Source organism: Pseudorasbora parva, chromosome 6 (genome assembly GCF_024679245.1).
Source record: "Pseudorasbora parva isolate DD20220531a chromosome 6, ASM2467924v1, whole genome shotgun sequence".
Taxonomy (NCBI): Eukaryota; Metazoa; Chordata; class Actinopteri; order Cypriniformes; family Gobionidae; genus Pseudorasbora; species Pseudorasbora parva.
In genome coordinates this window covers 41,999,675-42,022,617 of record NC_090177.1, presented here as the reverse complement: position 1 = coordinate 42,022,617, position 22,943 = coordinate 41,999,675, and the positions used below count along the sequence as shown (strand labels likewise).

The 22,943-nt window shown below is 40.9% G+C and overlaps 1 protein-coding gene and 1 long non-coding RNA gene across 3 annotated transcripts in view; both read right to left on the bottom strand.

Moving 5' to 3' along the window:
* Positions 1–286: 286 nt before the first annotated feature.
* Positions 287–2,635, bottom strand: LOC137079424 (uncharacterized). 2 transcript variants are annotated; one of them, XR_010905506.1, is made up of 5 exons: positions 2,489–2,635; positions 2,070–2,214; positions 1,759–1,811; positions 1,592–1,645; positions 287–815 (listed from the first exon to the last, which is right to left on the bottom strand). It is a non-coding gene; the product is annotated as an uncharacterized lncRNA (long non-coding RNA). The 2 variants fall into 2 exon arrangements; XR_010905505.1 differs by lacking the exon at positions 2,489–2,635 and having other exon boundaries at positions 2,070–2,482.
* Positions 2,636–22,217: 19,582 nt separating this feature from the next.
* The window catches only part of LOC137079031 (alpha-2,8-sialyltransferase 8E-like), a 68,152-nt gene continuing 67,426 nt past the window's right edge, over positions 22,218–22,943 (bottom strand). Inside the window, exon 8 of the mRNA XM_067446963.1 lies at positions 22,218–22,783. Coding sequence (XP_067303064.1) covers positions 22,321–22,783 — 463 coding nt within the window. The 3' untranslated portion in view covers positions 22,218–22,320. The remainder of the gene's footprint in view (positions 22,784–22,943) is intronic.

The following is a 22,943-nucleotide window of genomic DNA, read 5'->3' as shown; positions in this document are numbered from 1 at the left end:
TATTTAATTAATAAGTTCTAATTGAAGATAGATAGAGAGATGATAGATAGGCTAGATAGATATACTCACTCATAGTTAAATCAAATAAATATGTTTTAAAATAAACAATACTGGATATTAATACAACATAAAATAATTTACGTTAAAAATGTATTTATAAAAAAAATATTGTAACGTTTTTAAAGTAAAAAGTTGCTATTATTTTTTATTTATTTATATTATGTCTTAAATATTATATTAGATAAACTGAACACAAATCTTAACATACAAAAAATGAAAACAAAGATTGAGCATTTGAACATTTATTTTTATGACACAATATATTTGTTTTTTACTCAAGCATCTCAGAATAAACCTTTTTTTCATAGTACATAATATATATTACACAATTCTACACTGTTGTGCATGATTCAGATTAATCAAACAAACCCCAAAACACACAGAAATTGTTTAATTTTATAAAATGTTCCTTAAAAATCCCCTTAAGTAGCAAAGGCATCATATACTAGCTTGGGTTTGCTTTAGAAAATACACAATCAGACCAAGGGGAATAAATTGAGCTAAGTTGAAAGTAATTGCACAGCAGGTACATGACAAATTAAATTTAAAATAGATGTAACCTCTATAAACATTGACAACTGTCTCTTTGGCCAGCTGTCGGTCAACCATTCAGCCTGTGAAAGTTGAAGGGCTTTTTCCTAGTCTTCCACTTTCAAATTTCAGAAATCAGGGCTCTTCCACTAAACTGTTGAAAACTTTTGGTTGTTCCACAGTCTTTACACTGCAGTGCAGAGGTCTTCTGTGATCCGTGGCTCCTTCATGAGACAAGGGTACAAAAAAATAGGATGAAATGTTGGAAGTGTTTTAACAATATCGTGTGTTGAAGTCAGGATGTAGCATGTATAAAAAAGTTGTGAAATTCAATTTCTCATGTCTAAATTTCTGACATAAATGATACCCTGTCACAATCAAATTAATTACCCATTTTCAGTTCAAAATGTATACAGAAATTAAAGGCAAGCACTTCATAGGGCTTCTCACACTGAGCTTATCGTCATTCTAAACACACCTTTAACCTCGGGTAAAGTAACATTTCACACTTTTATATTTACGTGCTTTGGACAGTCACTGAACCACTGTGCACTCTATATAAATAATAAAGTCGGCATTGAAGAGGAAAAACATCAAATGCAAACAGAAAACGCAATTGCAGCGAAGAAGAGACCATTTAAATTATTGTATAGTCTGAAATGTCCATTCAGGATAAACTTGTAATACAAGGACATGCAAAGCTTGAGCATTTATGAAAACATATTGTGTGCAGTGCAGTGTCTGTCAGTGACCCGATACTGCACATATGTTATCCCATGGTTTATTAAAGTACAGTCTGGAACGGCAGTGTATGAATGCCCAGGATTAATTGTTCATCTCAGGTAAATTATGATCAGTGTGAAACATGAAGCAAGATAACCCAAGATTCTGTATACCCGGAGTTTACTATTTCAAGTGTGAAAAACCCTAATGTTTTTTATCCTAATGAAGGGAAGCTTGTATTTTTAAAAAAAAATTACCTTTTCCTTCTTTTTCTTACCATTAACATGACGATCCTACTGTCAATAGAGCCATCCAACTGTTGTGGAACAGTCTAAAACAATCGAACATTATAGAATAGAAGAACATTCCTGGAAAATGTGACATATAACAACACACTATCTGTATAAGTAGCTTATGTCTTTATTAGAGCCTTTTAAAACTAACCTTGTTTTTGATCAGCTTCCATTATCCTGGGTGACATTCTGATTGTCAATTTACTGCAACAAAATCAAACAGATATATATAATGCTTGGTTGTGTACTTAATTTAATTTTAATGGGACACATTCAAACACATGAAATAGTGTTTGCATTTTGTTAGCTTAAGCACTATATATATATATATAGTACACTTGATAAAAATATATATAAATATATATACACTTGAAATTTTATAACCAACTAATTCAAAAGGGACAACAAATAAATACTATTTCTTGCTACTGTGTATAAACAAATAACTCAAAACCTTCATACCTCCATGGACAGCTGCTTTTTGAAGTGAATTTGAAGGTGTACTGTGCCATCTGGTCAGTTTAAAACACTGGGCAGTAGAAACTGTTGCAGAATGTCTTGCATTGATGTACATGAAGTAAAGCTGATCCTCTCCAAATCGTAATGCCTCAATAAATTAGTGGGAAAAACACATAAAACACTGGTCAGTATCAGATAAAAGCAAATAAAAAATATGGCGCCAACAACAAAATAAAATCACAAACAATTATGTTACTTAAACCAAGACCATATCAACAGACGCGATAGACATCGTAAAGCAGAGCACATTAGAAAAAAATAGAGCCACGTTCTGTATAAAGTGTTAATACAACAACGATGGATCAAATACACAACACAAATAAACTTGATAGATTAAACCACAACACAAAACAGCTGTTTACCGTGTTCTCTTCTTCCGCCGTGCCGATTGTTTAGTTTTCGTGAACTCCGCCCACTTCCGGCATGAGACTGTGGCATGGCGCTGTTGTCCTCAGAGCGTTGTGAGTGACGTATATGGGTTCTGCGGTTCTGCAGTTGGTTATTATTGCTTTAATGATGATTATATTAATCATCATGTAGTGGCTGAATCATTTAACTCATTCAGATCCTAATGCTCTGGTTAGAGAGGTATTGTGTTAATTGTGTAGAATGTGTAATAAAAGCCATGTGGTTTACATTATAAACTCATGCATCATTGTGGCAATCAAACAATTTGCAGGACCAAAAAAAAGGTTTAATCTACAGCATTATTTAGACAAACACAGACATCAAAAATCAGTGTGTGCATCTCTACAATGGTGACAAAAAATAAAATAAAACTCACAATTCAGATGCATAATTTATTCATGCCGCAATGCATGCTGGGACCCATTGGAGAGTTTTGATTGGTGGTACCCAGCATGCACTGCAGCATGAAGCTTTTCATTGATTGTCACCATTGTTGAGATTCATACACTGATTCTTGATATCTGTTTGTGTCTAATAATTGCCATAGATTAAACCTTTTGTGCACTTTTTTTTTTTTACATTCTGCATATTAGATTGTCACAACAGCACTCATGCTATAGAATCAACTGGCCACTATTATGATAAAACAAAATTATTAACACATAAACAGAGTCTTAGACTCTGAACAAGACCAGTGATCACTACATGATGATTATATAATCATGAACTAAGAGACAAATCATCTGACCATGTTTTTGCTTGGCTTTCCATGCTGTAACAAAAGTGCTTTATAAACACAGTTAAAGCAGCGAGAAAACTAATGTTGGAGAGTCAAGAGCCCAACTAAAGCAAACACTTCTCACCATCATGGTGACTTAAAAAAAAACTATTATATTCAATAAAACATCAACATCCACAGAAATAAAGTCAGTCTGGTTAGTAATGTGTGAAGCTGGTAATGCTGTTTGTGGAGTTGTTTAATCCTCTGCTGAGATCTTCAGAGATTTAATGTCTTCTTTTATCTTCAGTTGATTTCATCTAAAGCTGTGGCTGAAGTCAGTTGTAGTTCTCGTGTTTCTCTTTCCTTCAGTGATTCTGCTCATTATCATCAGGTGTTCATCATTAATGCTCAATCATCTTTTAATTATCTCATTAACTTCAACACTGCTTCAATGGTACTTTAACTGATTAGTGAGCACACACATGAACACTAGGAAGTGTTCATTTAACGTCTGCGATATTTCTGTGTACTATTACATAAATCTTAACTGTTTAATTTACGTGTAACTGGGATTTATTAGTCACATTCAGTTTAATATAATTAAATAAATCTTACCTGTTTCATTTATAAATGATTTACAAATAAAATTTCTCTTACTGATTCTTAGATAGTGATTCTTAGTAAGTTGATTAATTTGTTTGTTAAAATTACATAATCCAAATGCATGGAACATTTATATGCAATTCAAATACATGTTTAGACATTTTTAAGTGCATAAACGTGTAAAGTGACTTACATTTTTAAGAACAACTGACAAAAATTTTAATTGTCACAATATTTGCATGTCAAATTAACAAAATAGTTTTTACAGTATTTTCTCAAAAAACTAACAGGTTTTTAATACCAATATTTGTAGTTTTATCAAATAAAATGTATTAATCACATGTTGTAAATATAACAAAATATTTTGTTTAATAGTTTACAAAAGTTCACTGTGATTCAAACAAAAAAATATATGCTTTTGGGTTTTCTACAATTTTCTGTTGGGATTTTACATTGTTTTTCTGTAAATTTCACGGGCATAAGGTTAGATCTATTGCAGTTATTCACCGTATATAGTAAGGAAACTTTGTGTTAACCAAATAACAGTTTTTAACAGTAGCATTTTTACAACCTTTGACCGTTAAAATCACGATCATTTTTTACAGTGTGGGCTCTCATAACACCTGAGCCGAGCCACAGACTGATCGAGTCCGTGCCACGCCGCAGTGCTGCAGTAATTCAGGCTAAAGGAGCCACAACTAAGGATTGAGTGCTGTACATGCTCATACTTTTCAGTTGGCCAAGATTTCTAAAAAGGCTTAAGTATTATTCTAATTTTCTGAGATACTGAATTTGGGATTTTCCTTAGTTGTCAGTAATAATCATCCAAATAAACATTTGAAAGTCGTTGTCCAATGAATGAATATAATATAATATACAAGTTTCACTTTTTGAATGTAATTAGTGATATAAATCAACGTTTTGATGATATTCTAATTATATGACCGGCACCTGAATTTTTTTATACTTAATTTTTAGCCTGTTTTCACCTCTGATATTATAACAGTGATAAAGAATTAAACTTACGTATTTGGAAGTATGCAGAAGTCCAGTCATGTCGTAAAAACCATATATACAATTTGAATGCACATGAACACAATGTTGTAAAAACGAGTGAGAAATTCTGAATTTTCTGGATTTTCTTTAAGCCCCAGTCTTTACAAGTTTTGGGCATGCAAATGAGAAGGATGGCAAAAAAACAACACAACACTTAAAGTGATTTAGCAGAAAATGCCTGCACAAAGTATGATATCATTTTAATATAACAATAGGATTTGTTACGATAAAGTTTACAGTGGCTTCATAAACTAATTAAAACCATAAAAACGCTAAAGCACATTTCTTGTTCTTCATTTTCTAGAATTAGAGTTTAAGAACCTTGTAGTATTTTTGTGTAATCAATAAAGAGAAAGTATACCGCCATCATACTCCGACGAAAGTGACTTGAACACACCTGCCGTCCTAAACACGACTTCCCACCATGACTTGTCATGGTGAATTGTAATTTCACTCTGCATTGTTTTCATGTTTCTACTCACATCTGACCACATCTGACAAGATTTACACATCAAAGAAGGAGATGCCCTACCTATTACATGATCACCACAGACCAATGGTAGTTTGTAGGGGTTTACCAGCTGGACCTGCAGGCACATCTCCAGACAGACCAGATAAGTAGAAGTGCTTTTCTGGCCACTTAGTTCAGGGCATCCAGACCAAATGCCCATCGTTCCTCCTCTACTGCAAACCACAGGGAGCAATGTATTTTATTTGTATTAATGTATGTGTTGATGTTTCTGTCTGTTTCCTTTTCATATAGCTATCAGTGGCAGTATGTATTGGATTTCTGATGGCGTGGAGCCCGTATGCTTTGGTATCCATGTGGGCGGCCTTTAGTGATCCAGACTTGGTACCTCCGGTAGCATTTGCCCTGGCAGCTATGTTTGCCAAGTCATCCACCCTCTACAACCCAATGGTCTACCTCGTCTTTAAGCCCAGCTTCCGAAAATCCCTGTTCCGGGATGCCACAAAATGCAAGAGAACAGTCTGTCCCTGCATGTGCCAGACAGACAGCCAACAAAAAGTCACAGCAAACCTGAACACAAGGGATACATGTAAACATACATGGGTCTCTAATGGACTGAATGAGAGCCACCAGTCATGCAGACATTGTCCAGAAGGGAAAACAGGACATTACCTGGACATCACACCCCAAAGGACAGCACGCATCCTCATTGTCTCCACCCATAGTGAGGTGGCAGTCAGCCAGCTCTCCAATGAGATGAATAGTGACTTCCTTTAGAGGAAGAGACACTGAACATAGCAAAAATTAAGGAATTAAAGAAATTACTTTTCCCTCTCTTCAATAACAGGAGAAATAAATATGCTATAAAGTATCATACTAAAGAATAGAGGATATTACACAATTCAACTTAAAGCAAAAAACTTCTTGGCTACTCGGTAACTCAGTCACAATAACAACAAGAATAGTTTGATTTGGTAGCAAAACTGAATGGCAAACTTGAGGCGTTTCTCAATGTCAAGGAAGGATCCTCGGAAGCCAGAATTCCAAGGATGCTACGTCATCGACATCCGACGAAGGACTGTTCCAGTGTCGAGGATCCTCAGGATTTTCAACCAAGGACTGAGTCCTTCGTTTGAAAAATATGTCATATACAGGAAAGGATGCATATGAGTAGCCTTCGCGCTCTTCGCGTTTTCAAATCATCCACAATCCTCTGCGCGCAGCTTTGCTATATTCAGACGTTCCCGGAGTTGGAGTGTGAACGGGGCAAATATGCTTGTATCGGGGTTTGTAGATGGGAAGGAAGGAGGTGGGAACCGGCGAACGTTCAACAACTTAATAATAAATAATAAACAAAACGAAAGTAACGCGGGTAGCCCCTCACGGACGACTGCCCGCACACACATAATAAAACATAAACAAACCATAACATAAAGTCCAGGCCTAGTCCTCTCTCGTCTTCCACGCTCCTCCAATTATACTCCGTCACTGCCGTGAGCCGAGACCGGTGTGGCGATCAGCTGCCGCTCATTATCACTCCACCGGCCCGCTCTCACGGTCCCTCGCCTGCTTGCCACAATGCTTTTATTTACGTTAATAAATGCCGGTACAAATTACTACAGTATTGATATAAAAAAATACAAATAACGTTACACATAACGTTATTGATGGCCAACGGACCTTTTCACTGACGTAATGACGCAATGACGTGCACTTGCTAGCCTGTTCCATTTATGTGTTCTCCGATATGCTAAAGTGGAGCCTCGCCTAGCCTCTGAAGGAAGTGACTTGGAAGGATCAGTCCTTCCAAGGAAGCATCCTTGACATTGAGAAACACCTTTGGACTTGGCACACATGCCACCCACAGAGGTGGTATGATGTGCACTTTATAATTTCTTCCAATAATTATTTTCATAGAATGTAATAAAAAGGATATCAATTGAGGTCCACCATGACAGTATGCCTTGAGCTACAGTGTATCAGTGAATAAGGATTTGGTTTGTTTCTTGTAAAGCTATCATGTGGCTGTGGAAGGTTGCCATGAACAGAGGTTTTTTTCATAGTTCACGGCGAACTTCCACAGCCACATGATATTTAAAATTGAAGATTCTTAAAAATCTCCTTTAAATAAAATTTTAAAAATGCTTACAGGTTTGGAAGGTGACATAAAGATGACAATGTAAAAAATGACAATGTAATTTATTATTATTTTGTTTAGCTGATTTAAAAATAATGTTTTGTGTGTGTGTGTGTGCGTGCGTGTGTGTGTGTGTGCGTGTGTGTGTGTGTGTTAAGAGAGAGAATTTTACCTCTCCTGTTTTCAAATTCTCTTGATGAAAACCTTAATTCCCATGACTTTTCCAGTGGGACATTGGTTATCAGAGCATGAGCTCACCACCGCCTATGCATTTATTTATTTATGTATTTTTTGTATTTATTTAAATCAAGCCTCAAATGCAAGTGATTTATTATGCATAATAAATGTAAGGTTTAATGATGGGATCTGTTATTACCACCTGTAATGGAACTGAAAATATAACATTATATTGAGTTGACAGAATTTAAGCATATATATTTTGTTATTTAAATATAAAATTTTATTATATTCATTAATGTACTCTTTATTTATTAAAGGGTTACTTCAGCTAATTTAGCATGTGGCTTTGTATCAGTAGAAACCTGGGAGTATTATTTCCTATTTCCACATGTTTTCAACCCATCCATGGGGGAAAGGGATCACAGTCCCATTCATGTAAACATAGCGGCAAAGTGAGTGTTTTAATTCTCAAATAAATTCCTATGAAGGTAAAGCTTCCAAAAGCATGAACTGAACGCGTCCGACTGAACCCGCGCTGTGAATGGATGCCACGCCACACTCATCTCAGCTCCCGTGATGAATTTAATCTGACTCCTGCTGCGTTTGTGCCGTGACTCTCGCTCGGCTCACTCACATTATATTGAACAGACATGTTCAGTTTTTATTTGTAGTGTCTGTTCTTTAACTGAACTGATTTTATGAAAATGAACGCAGTGGGAAAGTGAAGTGATCCAGTAATCCAGCGGTGGCTTTGGGAGGGGCCTCGTAGGGCAGCGAAGCATTCTGGGAGTTGTTGTCTTTCATCCCTATGAGACAAAAATACATGTTCTGTCTTTTCCCAGTCTTTAAGGCACCAAATTTAAAAAAAATAATTTTACATTTCTACTACATTAATGACCCAACTTAAATACAAAACGTATTGCCTAAATAACTGAAGTAACCCTTTAAATCAAAGATTCAAATGATAAAGTGAACAATGTTATTAAAGAAGCAATGAAACGATTAAAAGTACACTGTGCAACTTTTGGCTCTCTGTCGGTTAAAAACTAAATTGCATGCATTTTGTGGAAGAACATTGTTTTGGGTGTCCCTTGGCTCTGCATGACTGTGGATGAATGGTTATCTACTAGGCTTAATAGATATAACCAATTTAGATGGAAAGGATCCTAAGCTGAAGCTGTTACTGAGCAATACCCATTAATAGACATCGTACATCCTTAAAAAAAAAAAAAAGCACCGCGCTACAACAACCATAGTGGAATTATCTTTTACAATAGGTAAAGCTTCACAATAAACCCTGTTAGAGAGCTACAAATGGAAATGTATCAATTTAATAGAATAACGTGTTGAGTAATAAAAAAACACCATCTCCTCCATCACTTTTACAACATTTCAAATCCGTCAGTTCTCACCATCTCCAAAAAACCAAGACAATCTCAGTAGAAATCGCATTCCAGGGAGAGAGGGGTCGCGGGATAGAAATCGCGTTCCAGGGAGAAGAAGGGTCGCGGGATAGAAATTGCGTTCCAGGGAGAGAGGGGTCGCGGGATAGAAATCGCATTCCAGGGAGAGAGGGGTCGCGGGATAGAAATCGCGTTCCAGTGAGAAGAGCGTTCCAGGGAGAAAGGGGTCGCGGGATAGAAATCGCGTTCCAGGGAGAGAGGGGTCGCAGGATAGAAATCGTGTTCCAGGGAGAAGAGCGTTCCAGGGAGAAAGGTGTCGCGGGATAGAAATCGCGTTCCAGGGAGAAGAGCGTTCCAGGGAGAAAGGGGTCACGGGATAGAAATCGCGTTCCAGGGGAGAAGGGGGTCGCGGGATAGAAATCGCGTTCCAGGGAGAAGGGGGTCACGGGATAGAAATCGCGTTCCAGGAAGAAAGGGGTCGCGGGATAGAAATCTCATTCCAGGGAGAGAGGGGTCGCAGGATAGAAATCGCGTTCCAGGGAGAGAGGGGTCGCGGGATAGAAATCGTGTTCCAGGGAGAGAGGGGTCGTGGGATAGAAATCGCATTCCAGGGAGAGAGGGGTCGTGGGATAGAAATCGCGTTCCAGGGAGAGAGCGTTCCAGGGAGAGAGGGGTCACGGAATAGAACCATAGTGAAATTATCTTTTACAATAGGTAAAGCTTCACAATAAACCCTGTTAGAGAGCTACAAATGGAAATGTATCAATTTAATAGAATAACGTGTTGAGTAATAAAAAAACACCATCTCCTCCATCACTTTTACAACATTTCAAATCCGTCAGTTCTCACCATCTCCAAAAAATCTCAGTAGAAATCGCATTCCAGGGAGAGAGGGGTCGCGGGATAGAAATCGCGTTCCAGGGAGAAGAAGGGTCGCGGGATAGAAATCGCGTTCCAGGGAGAGAGGGGTCGCGGGATAGAAATCGCGTTCCAGGGAGAAGAGCGTTCCAGGGAGAAAGGGGTCGCGGGATAGAAATCGCGTTCCTAGGAGAGAGGGGTCGCAGGATAGAAATCGTGTTCCAGGGAGAAGAGCGTTCCAGGGAGAAAGGGGTCGCGGGATAGAAATCGCGTTCCAGGGAGAAGAGCGTTCCAGGGAGAAAGGGGTCGCGGGATAGAAATCGCGTTCCAGGAAGAAAGGGGTCGCGGGATAGAAATCTCGTTCCAGGGAGAGAGGGGTCGAGGGATAGAAATCGCATTCCAGGGAGAGAGGGGTCGTGGGATAGAAATCGCGTTCCAGGGAGAGAGTGTTCCAGGGAGAGAGGGGTCACGGGATAGAAATCGCGTTCCAGGGAGAGAGGGGTTGCGGGATAGAAATCGCGTTCCAGGGAGAAGGGGGTCACGGGATAGAAATCGCGTTCCAGGAAGAAAGGGGTCGCGGGATAGAAATCTCGTTCCAGGGAGAGAGGGGTCGAGGGATAGAAATCGCATTCCAGGGAGAGAGGGGTCGTGGGATAGAAATCGCGTTCCAGGGAGAGAGTGTTCCAGGGAGAGAGGGGTCACGGGATAGAAATCGCGTTCCAGGGAGAGAGGGGTCGCGGGATAGAAATCACGTTCCAGGGAGAGAGGGGTCGCGGGATATAAATCACATTCCAGGGAGAGAGGGGTCGCGGGATATAAATCACATTCCAGGGAGAGAGGGGTCGCGGGATAGAAATCGCGTTCCAGGGAGAAAGGGTATAGAAATTGCGTTCCAGGGAGAGAGGGGTCGCGGGATAGAAATCGTGTTCCAGGGAGAAAGGGGTCGCGGGATAGAAATCGCGTTCCAGGGAGAAAGGGGTCGCGGGATAGAAATCGCGTTCCAGGGAGAAAGGGGTCATGGGATAGAAATCGCGTTCCAGGGAGAGAGGGGTCGCGGGATAGAAATCGCGTTCCAGAGAGAAAGGGGTCGCGGGATAGAAATCGCGTTCCAGGGAGAAAGGGGTCGCGGGATAGAAATCGCGTTCCAGGGAGAAAGGGGTCATGGGATAGAAATCGCGTTCCAGGGAGAGAGGGGTCGCGGGATAGAAATCGCGTTCCAGAGAGAAAGGGGTCGCGGGATAGAAATCGCGTTTCAGGGAGAAAGGGGTCGCGGGATAGAAATCGCGTTCACTGGGGCCACTGTGGTGTGATCGAAAAGGGCACTTTCGCTTTCACTTTCAAAGGGGCAGGGGATCTTTTTGGGAGTTTTTTGGGAGAAACATATATGGGAGGAGAGTATTTCAATTAATCATGCAGGATGATTTACAATTTACTGGTATTTGTGCCATTATTTATTGCCCCAAAAAAGTATGTCTTTAAACAAGATGCTAATTTCCACTGCTCTTGGTAGATTGCATTGGTCATTGGTCATCTGTGCTTTTCTTGGAATTGTGCTCTCACGCTAATTTGTTTAGTAAATTTTTAGTTCTCCCTATCAAACTTTCTCGCTTGTTGTGACAATTAAACAGTGGGCAGTGGCTCAGTGGTTCATGTAGGTTGTCTACAAACTGAAAGGTTGGTGGTTCAATCCCCGGTTCCACCTGACCAAGTGTTGAAGTGTCTATGAGCAAGACACCTAACCCCAGCTGCTCCCGACGAGCTGGATGGTGCCTTACATGGCTGACACCGCCATCGGTGTATGAATGGGTGAATGTGAGGCAAAAATGTAAAGCGCTTTGGATTGCCATAGGGTCTGTTAAAAATGCTATATAAATGCAGTCCATTTACCAGTCCATTTTAAACCTATGCCACTCCCAAATGCGGCAAAAAAAGCCAGAGCAACTTTCTCTATCCATGGATATGACTATACACTCATGCCGTAAGCGTTGTAAGTTCGCAATTTTGCCGAAAAGAATTCCGTTCTGTCACGTACTTGAAAAAGGATTGATGTTGTATCGACTCATTCTTTAAATGTTTATAATTTTGAACAAAAAATGTTGCATAGTGCACCTTTAAAGAAACCAATCAAAGCTTGAAAAAAAGTAGTACATTGTATGTGTTGTCTTTAGAAATGTAAAACTTTTACTCCCATTGTGAAAAAAAAACACCCCTGTAGAACCTGGGAAACCTGTAGGTTCCCAGGGATGAGAATGAGATGCTGCATGCACGCCATGGGAATGTTTCTGCATAATTGTGTCATAAGCATGCGTGAAATCAGTACTATGGGATGATGGGACTCCATACATAGCAGTGCCTGTCCTAGTGGGAATTATGGTGAGAAGAAATCTAGGCCATAAGCACCTGAGTCCCCGTTGTGGAGTCCAATCCATTGGTAAAATTTCCTTACTACTAAATATTCCACAGTCACCTGTTAATGGTATTATAACAATGATGAAGCAATTGGGAACAACAGCAACCCAGCAAAGAAGTGGTAGGCCACATAAAATCACAGAGCAGAATCATAATCATAGGTGAACGGTGCCCAGAAGTAACCAACTTTCTGCAAAGTCAATAGCTAAAGACCTCCAAACTTTGTGTGGCCTTCAGATGAGCTCAAGAACAGTGTGTAGAGAGCTTTATGAAATGGGTTTCCATGGCCGAGCAGCTCATCCAAGCCTTACATCACCAAGTGCAGTGCAAAGCGTGGGATGCAGTGGAGTAAAGCAGCCGCCACTGGACTCTAGAGCAGTGAGACGTGTTCTCTGGGTGACCATGCTCCTAAGTTTTGGGACGGCCCCATCCTGTTCCAACATGAATGCGCACCAGTGCACAAAGCGTCGGTCCATAAAGACATGGATGAGCAAGTTGGTGTTAGATTGACTGACCTGCAGAGTCCTGACCTCAACCTGATAAGATCACTGAGAGCCAGGCCTTCTCGTCCAACATAAGTGTCTGACCTTACAAATGCGCTTCTAGAAGAATGGGCAAAAATCCCCAACAACACACTCCTAAACCTTGAGGAAAGCTCAAGAGCTGCAAAGGGTGGGCCAACTCTATATTAAACCCTACGGGTTAAGAATGGGATGTCATTATAGTTCTTGTGTGTGTAAAGGCAGGCCTTCCAAAATGTTTGGCAATACAGTGTATGTGGCCTTCCTCTTTAATGATGTTCTTACTCTTGATTCTACTAACTGGTCCACTTAATTCTATTTTCAGGCCTTGATGTAGTTATATATGTGGGGGTGTAGTCATTTTTTTCACATAAGAAATGGGCTTTTCTGTTTCAGGTAGACAAATAAATAAAAATTATAAAACATTGTGAGTTTCATTTGTTAAATTATACTGCTTTCTATCTAGTGACACGCCATGACATATGAAATGCCAGTCAAAAACTAGTTTCAAATGTCTCTGCTCGACTGTAACCATTCTGTATAATACAGAATCACCCCTTATTTAAGACATCAAAATAGCATTACGTATTGAACCCATACAGAACACAGATGCCTACCTGAATATAAGAGACCATGTTATATGAAACTATTAATTGAGAGTTTATCTTTAATTTTGTTTTAATTTTAAAAGTTTTAAGTTTTATATTTATACATATTTTTTTTTTTTTTTTTGGCAATCATGGATTTGCAAACATAGCCTTTAAGATTGACTAGAATCCTCTGCCAGCTGATCGCTCCCGCTATGATATCATACCATCTGTGCTATGATTTTAGCAGATTAGTTTGGGCGAATGCAGTCAACTTGATTTTTATTATTAATATGCACCAAGATCCAGCCAAGCAAGAAAACATGCAGTCTACTTGAGGGAAGATGTGATCAAGTAATCTATCGCTGTTGTTAGTTAGATTAAATGGAGAAAAAGTTTGACATTTTAATAACTTTTAGCATAACCTTGGACTTTATTAACCTTAGTCTTTTTCACAAAAACACAAAATGACCAAGACAAAAGTCTCAAGCACAACCAGCAGCCTTTACTCTCTAAGGGCCATTTCTCACAGAATGTGTTTTTGTTTTGAAAAATACAAAATGTGGTCAGTGGAATAGGGAAAAATGCAAGGTCTCAAAATGCATTTTTAAAATTTAAACTCAAGCGCCCCATTTTCAATACATTGTGTCATACACCATAGATGTGAGCACAATATTCAAATGTGTCTGTCTATTGCATGTTTACATCGAAAAATTATGGACAAGTGTGGAGTTGAATGGTAAAACACGGTCCTTGTGTATGTCCCCTAAATCCCCATGCTTGCAACAACATTTTGAATTTCAAATTTTTTTAGATGCTCAATTGATATGCTTTTAAATTATATGCCATATGTAAGCTACCTTGACTTTTTTAAGTGCATCGTTGTTTTTAAAGGCCTCCAACACTTCCTTCACATCCAATAACCAATATTATCTATTATTTTAGTTGGCAGCCCTAACTGTAACCATAGTTCAATGTGAAGGAACACATGGAACTATGGCAGGGTGTTGTCAGTGTTGTTCCTAAAAACTGTCTTGGATTGATGCTATGCGGAACACCATCAGCGTGACAGTTGTCTGAAGCACGTGTAAACCTACTCCAAATTCCTTGGAAGGGCGGCCAATGAAACAATACACATATGGGATTACCAAGAGGGAATCACAACATATAAGGCATCTAGCCTATCACAGGGGTTGACGGACCAATCATGCACCTCAGGCCTGGGGTCACATGCCTCCACCACACTAGACTGCCGAAGGATGCTTGGAGAAAACTCAATCCAGGGTTTCCCAGGTGGGAAACTCACCTAGAGAGCAAAGAATGTGCTTTAGAGAGGAGTGGTGCTACAAGTGAAACACTCAGCAAGCCTTTCTCCACGTTTCCTGTTTGTACCCAACACTAGGGACAGAGAGGCACACCGCGCCAATTCCCAAGAGGAGGCAACACTCAGAGTGGAGCTCGCCTTGGGATTGGTATATATCTCTGTGTGGAGGCAGCCTTTCTCTTCTGCTAAACCCAAAGCAGACAAAGGGCTGGGTCTTCCTACTCCAGGGGTCGCACTTGCAAGTCCACCACCTGGTCATGAAAAGGTCTGGTGGGAACCCAGCCAACACGTATATGTGGAGCCCACATGGATTAAACATGGGCTACAGGGGTACAGAGTGGGCATGGGCGTAAAATGGGCAACTTATCTGGGGCCCACTTGGGTGAAATAAGTAGGTCCCACATGGGCAAACCCAGCTGGGCTACCCATGTGGGACCTAGTTGGTTCGCTAATGGGAAATGAGTACATGGGTTGAAAATGGACAACTCAGTGATCTAATTCATTCACAGTCAAGACAAGTGCAAACACAGTCAATTCCAAAGGTTAACTGGGTAGATAGTACACAAATATCACCCTTAAAATAAATGTTATTTTGACACTTAAACATAATGTGACTTTAATCTAATCAAAATCTAAAAATCTATTCTGCCATATAGTGGTGACAGAGGCATCAAGAGCCTGTGGATACAGAGAAAAGATGCAACAACAAAAAATTCTGATCACCAAACAGCGCCATACAAGGACCATTTTAGCTTTTATTCTAAAAGTGTGCATATTGAGTGAACTATTTCCATTCTCAAGATGTTTAATTTTAAATAGATATTTAATAAATGTTTATTTTTCCACAGAACAAGTAGCTTCCACTGAGCAATGAGGAGCTTTATCCATCTCCTCACTCGGCGGCCTGTGCTTTTTCCATTTTTTATTTAGTGCTAATTCAAATAACAAATGCACAAAAGATATCCAATATAGTAACACAATACTGTTCCAAATAAACTGTAATGTCTTCTGAATGGTTTGATAATACTGAGGCCCCATCCACACGAAGCCAGAGCTTTTCGTATACAATCTTTTTTTTTCATCGTTTCAAGAAATACCTTGAAACGAGGTAGGTTTCATAACTCCACACGAGAGCTATGGCCTATCCAGGTAGGTTTTATAGCTCCACACGAGAGCTATGGCCTATCCAGGTAGGTTTCATAGCTCCACTTGAGAGCTATGGCCTATCCAGGTAGGTTTCATAGCTCCACAAGAGAGCTATCAAAACGACTCAAAACGATGTAGTAGGTATGCCAGGCCAGTGTGTGGCACTGTAATTCTCCCACAGAAATACAATAAAAACGGAAAAGAAGAGTTATGGATAGAAGGGGTAAAGCAATGGTTGGAAGTGAGGCACAATCTCACGATAAAATAACAATAAATACATTTGCTACTTAAAAGATGTGTTTTATTAATGCCTACACCTATCCTGTCCCTAAACATACCCTTACAATAATGCAAATACGGTAATTAAATGAGGCGATATTGTCACGTCGTAGTCATTACGGAAGAGAGAGCTGTTGCAGTAGGATAGCATGTTGCAGACATGCCATCGAAACTAAGTTATTTTTACCCTGAGTGCATGACTTTCTGCGTTCGGCCCTCCTCGGGACGCTGGACTTCTTGAGCACTTTTTACAATTTGTGTTTAATTCAGTTCCTGCTGATTACAATGCAGATTTAGCCATCTGTGCTGCACATTTCACGGAAGACAGCTTCAAGAATCTTCACAAGTTCAATACTGGATTTGCTCAACTCAACTCATAGGGCCTAAACCTGTAAGTACATGTCTTTTAAATCTGTAGTTTCTGTGTGTATTTTGGTTGCATCAAGACCAACACGGGCTACGCTAGGCAGTTAAAAGACAACTCCAACAAATTTTTAAGTTTATCTCGATCGTCATATCTTTGTGAGTACAGTCTATAGAGAAAAAAAAAATGAACCGGATTGGTGCTTGCAACACAGAGTTATTACAGTTAATGCCCAGAGCCCCCACTCAGCTAAAACGGCAGCTTTGGGGCATAACGTAAAGGGTGTCTTTGTGCCTCTTAACAGACACAAAATGCAATTAAAATGTCTGTCCAACAAGAACAGGGCCCTTACATGACAAAGATATGCGTTTAGCTACTTAGCCATTGTTTAAATTAACCTGTTTTAGACGGCTAGCTGTAGTATCACGCTGAAGTCCCGTGGGAACGGCGTTGTAGCCGGAAAAAAGGTAAATAGTCCAGTTGGGAAGAGCGTCGTATGTATAAAGAGGCTCTGCTCATCGGCTTGTCGGTTCTCAGTATCGAACGTGTCCAAAAGAAACGGTTTTCGATTCTGTACTCTGGGCATTAACTGTAAAAGCTCCGTGTTCCAAGTATCAATCCGGTTGTAGTTGTTTTTCAATAGACTGTACTCACAAAAGGTATGACGATCAATATAAACAAAAATTCCCCGGAGTTGTCCTTTAAGTAAATTGTTTCATACTTCTCCAACAAACTTGTATGTAAATCACAACTGCAAACATCGTTTATTTATATAAAATATATTATATAACCAAGATGTTCATGCTAAAAATAAAACAATACCTTTACAAACAAGCGACTACTCAGTCGTGTATTCGGATACAGTAAAACTTTAACCAGAGTATGAAAAGATAACTGACAGCAGTGACAGTGACACTAAAAATATACTTGAAATACAAAAATGCTTATGTCACTGGTTGGAGTGGACCACCACTATCGTGAGTCTCACTTCTCCCTCAGTTTCCACCCCGAGGAGGTCCCAAAAACACGCCAATGACCAAACAGACAGGAACAAGCAAGTTAAAACAATATTTATTCATTTAAAAGGGTATGGAAAGGTGGGAAAGGGATACTTTTAAAAAAGGGCCTAGCTTTTTGGGATTGGAGAACTTCAAATCCGAGTCGTTTCTGACTCTCTCACGGGGATGTGTAGGTAGGTCTTCCCAACTCAATCAATCAATCAATCAACTTTATTTATATAGCGCTTTTACAATCACGATTGTGTCAAAGCAGCTTCACAGTGTCAAACAGGATAATATTGCGACAAAATTAGATTTGGCTGTACAGTCGTACTGGAGAAAACAGTGATGTTATCAGCTTATTTTAATTTATCATATAGCGACAATGTTGGCAGATCAGTATTATAGTTTATAGAATTAAATAAGACCTAATTCATATATTTTATTTGTATAATAAGTTGAATAACTTTATTCATATTTTTAGTGTCCCCAACTGAGCAAGCCAAGCCAAAGGCGACAGTGGCAAGGAACCAAAACTCCATCAGGGCGTGATGGAGAAAAATAAACCTTGGGAGAAACCAGACTCAGTTGGGGTGCCAGTTCTCCTCTGGCCTATTAACACACCATGTAAGATTATTATTCTGGCAACCTTACAGGTCGGAAATCATATTAGATCGGATTATTCAAACTCCCTCTCTTCATCCGCACGTGAAGTGCAAGTGAGTATTCACAGCTTTTGCCCCTGGTTCCTTTCAGATGGACTTCCGGCAAACACTCCGACCTCCCTCCTTGGATGTAAGAGCAAAAGTGGATAAGTATACTGGTGAGTAAATAGGTAAGTACCTTACTGGCGGTCTTAGGCGTGTAAGGTAGTACACTGGGCTTGCAGCACAAATGTCTAGAAGGTATACGGGTGTGGGCCTAGGCTTGGAGCTGGAGGCGTCTAGAAGGTATACAGCTAAGTACAGGCAAGTATACAGGGACGTGCATGGGGCTCTTGGCTTGGGCGTACGGGTGAGTACACAGGAAGGTACACCGGGCTCTTGGCTTGGAGTGTACAAGGAAGTATACAGGGCAGTACACTGGGCTCTTAGCTTTGGGTGTACAGGTGAGTATACAGGGCGGTACACTGGGCTCTTGGCTTTGTGGGTACAAGGGAGTATACAGGGCGGTACACTGGTCTCTTAGCTTTGGGCGTACAGGTGAGTACACAGAAAGGTACACGGGGCTCTTAGCTTTGGGCGTACAGGTGAGTACACAGAAAGGTACACGGGGCTCTTAGCTTTGGGCGTACAGGTGAGTATACAGGGCGGTACACTGGGCTCTAAACTTTGGGCGTAAAGGTGAGTATACAGGGCGGTACACTGGGCTCTTATCTTTAGGCGTACAGGTGAGTATACAGGAAGGTACACTGGGATAGATGTAACTCACAGCTCCGTAGATAGGCGGACGTCAGGCTTTGGCGCTTCAAGGCTCGGGTGGCTGGAGAGGGCGTATTTACACACAGCGGACTTCTAGCCTTCCTCACTAGGACAGACTTCTAAGAAACACGTTGATGTTGACTTCCCACACGTAGTAGAACAGTCCCACGACGACACAGAGCCCTGCTCAGTCCTGCGGACTCTTTGCTTCTGACAAGCAGGGCAGATGGAGGTACAGGTCGAGGCTGCTGCACGCTGGGACTAGCGCGACCACAGATGGTATCACAGGTGGGTAGATCGAGGTAAGGTGCCACACCATGTGATGTGCTGCTCGAGTAGGCCAATCGCTTCCCTCTCCTCTCTTCCAACAGCGGGACAAGAGATTTAGACAGGGGCGGGCACCTGAAAGCACTTAGACATATAATCATACACGGAGACAGCACATAAGCTCCTTCTACGCAGCCGCCAATTCAAACTTCCCTTCCTTCGATACTCCACACAATATTCACAGCAAGCTCTTACTTTATACAGTTGCCACGCCACCACCAGGTGGGGGAAAGGGGTTAATGAGTCACAGTCGGGTGTGTATATATATGCAACAATCGCCCACCGTCACCAATTCACTTCCTCTAATGCAGGGCTTTCTCTTTGGCCTGGGGAGGGACCACTGACAACATTGGCACAGCACAACACTACAATTCTTCAGGTGTACACAAGTCAAAAAGACTCACCCACTGCACTTCACACACTCACGGTGAATTAGGGTCAGGATCCTCACGTTGGGCCGGGAAATAGGTCCTGGATAGTGGAAAGGGTCGGTGCAGAGGATGATCATATGGAAACGTCAAGACAACGACCTTTCAGCACACTCCTTCCTCTTCTCAATACGGTGTCACAGTTCATCAATCCGTCGTCTCACTCACTTTGTGTTGTGTGGTGGTGTTGGGGGCGTGGTTTCTGATTATTGCCTGAGCACTATCACCTGCTGCACTCATCACCGCTGCCTTTATATACGTGGCACTGACTGCACACATTGTCAGATCGTTGCAGGCTTCTGTGGTCCCTGGTGTGTGCTGTTCTTCTCCCGGGAGATCGCCTCTGTTCCGGATTCCAGGATTCCAGCGGTACATCTGCCCACTGCTTCCCCTGCGTCACGAGCCCCTGACCAGCTCACCGCCTTCTCCGTTTCCTGGACCTGCCTGACTGTCCTGTATCCTGGCTACCCGTTCTGAGTTTCAGTGGTCTTCGGACTTTATGTACCTCGTGAAGTTCTGTCAATAAATGAGTTATCGCATTTGGATCTTTCAGTCTCTTTCTAGACCCTGACATACGTTTCCTGTGACTTCTCAGTGTAATCAATCTCTTCAAGGTAATAATAATAATACATATCAACACAATTACTTCAAAAGGAATGCTTCAAACACTTAACTCCGTGTTTTCTTCAGCCCAGTACTCTGTTTTCACTTCGCCCAGCCTGTAATATCCGCATCAATACATCCCTCCAACACACCAATCACTCCGTCTCACCTACAGCATTCGCCGGAATAAACTTCACCCTTTGCTGTTCTCCGGATACCTTATTTAAACGCCTCCTCTTCTCTGAAATGCTCTGCGTGCAGAGGTTCTGCTTAATTTTCATCCCCGCTATCTGGGTCTAATCCAGGCTCAAATTAGGTATGGCAATATTGACACCATTATTTACAACACAGATGTAACTTCAGCCCGTAATGGTAAGCGGCGTGGGGTTCCCGGACAACCTGTGCTTGGCACTAAGCAATGTAAGTGTTTTTACTTCTCAAATTAATTTATAGGATAGTTAAGCTTCCAAAGGCAAGAACTAAAAAAACGCCAGACTTAACACGCGTTGTGAATGTATGCCGTGAATGTGGTCGCCATTACCTCAGCTTTCATCACAAGAGCTCATCAGCTCATATATGATGTTAAATGTAATCTTACTCCTGCAGCGTTAGAGCTGTGAGACTCACGCGGCGACTCGATCTTTATATTGAACAGACACGTTCAGTATTTAATTGTAGTGTCTGTTCTCTAACTCAGTCACTGTTATCCAGTAGCGGTGGCTTTGGGAATGGCCTCACAGAGCAGCAAAGCATTCTGGGGATTGTAGTCTTTCATCCGCACATGGACATTCCCCAGGTGGCACGGGGCCTCTGCCAGACAATGTCCTTCCTCCTTGCTGGTCCAGAATGACATCTCTGGTTGGACTTGGCCAAGATAAAGAAGAACACCAACAAAGTTTGCTTTCTCGATACCTCATCTCCCAGGCTGGCCTCTTCAGCGGCACTTTCGAGGACTTTGGCCAGCTGTTCAGGGCAATCTAGGGGTGTCCCTGACCAAGGATTTACACATTCGAATCAGAATTGTCTAATCTTTCTATGGTCGACTGATAGTCGAATCATATATGTGTGTGTGAATTGGTATGGGCACAACACTAGTCAGCAGGAGGGTAAAACTATTTTTATTTTCTATCAACTATTTTTACACACTGCACACAGCAACAACTTTTAATAAAGCGACCAAAACTGCCTGCCAACTGACAGACAAACTGATAATGGCTTTCTTGTTTAGGTTTAAATAAAAGGTAATGTGGCTGATAAACATTTGTAAACTGTTTTCTCATAACATTTTAAACCAGTGATCAAAATACAGAACATCACACAAATATATAAAAGAACATTTTGATAAATAAACCTAAAAAATATACCTGCCTAGAGAGGAAAAGAACACTTTGAGTGTGTTTACATGCACGTTCTTAAGCCGATTACAAAGCTTAGTGCAGTGCCACGTCTTTAAAATATTGAGCACCCCCATATTGCCAAAATGGTATGATCCTCGTTTCATAACACCCGCGAAGATTCGACCGTGAGATCGGAGGTTGAATCCAGCTCCGTATGTCGATGCATCGAATCTTTGACTATTCGAGGTCACCCCTAGGGCAATGATTACTCATTGGCCACCTGACCAGCCCAAAATGGCAGCATTGGTTTCTTAAACAATAAGTGAAAAAATGGAGGTAAAAACAAAAACAAATGCACAATAGAAAATTACACAACAGAAAAGTAAAAAAAAAAGTAAAAAGAAAATGATGGGCACCCAATGTTTATATCAGGGTTCCTCAAACTCGGTCCTGGAGGGCCACTGTCCTGCAGATTTTAGCTCTTCAAACACACCTTCCTGTGATTTTTTTTTTTTTTTTTACCTTGATTAGGTTGCTTAGGTGTGTTCGATCATGGTTGGAGCTAAACTCTGCTGGACAGTCCAGGACCGAGTTTGAGGAACCCTGGTTTATATGTTATGAACAGGGCTGAAGGTGCAGTGTTAGCGCCCCCTGGCTGTGAAGCTGTAACAAGTGAAAGAATTCCTCTGGCATGGCGTGTATGGACCCTTTGGGTGGTATGTTGTCATAATAATGATGCGGAAGTGTCTGCTGCTGTAGATTGATGTCAAATGGCCAGAATCCATATATATGCACATCATCACACAGCTCTAGTGCCATATTAACTAACATGAAACCTGTAGACATGCGTTTTTCTTTAAGGCCACGTCCCTTCCAGAAACGATCCAATGACTTGAGGTAGTAGGGACTAAAAAACACCACTGGCTGCTGAGGTCTGATTGGCTGGAGTACTTGGAGGGTTTCGATTGACACTGCAGTGCAGGACGTGAACGCAAAAGCTGGAATTATCAGAGACGCATTTCCATACACACTCACACGCTGTACCAGCGGACCTGGACTCGTAGTCATAGTCTTGTAGCTGCAGAGAAATATGCATTAAAAAAGGAAACCATTTATTAACAAATTCTCTCTATATACACCAATCAGGCTTAACATTATGAAGTGAATAGCCCTCATTATCACGGGACCAGTTAGTATGTGATATATATTAGGAGGCAAGTGAACATTTTCTCCTCAGA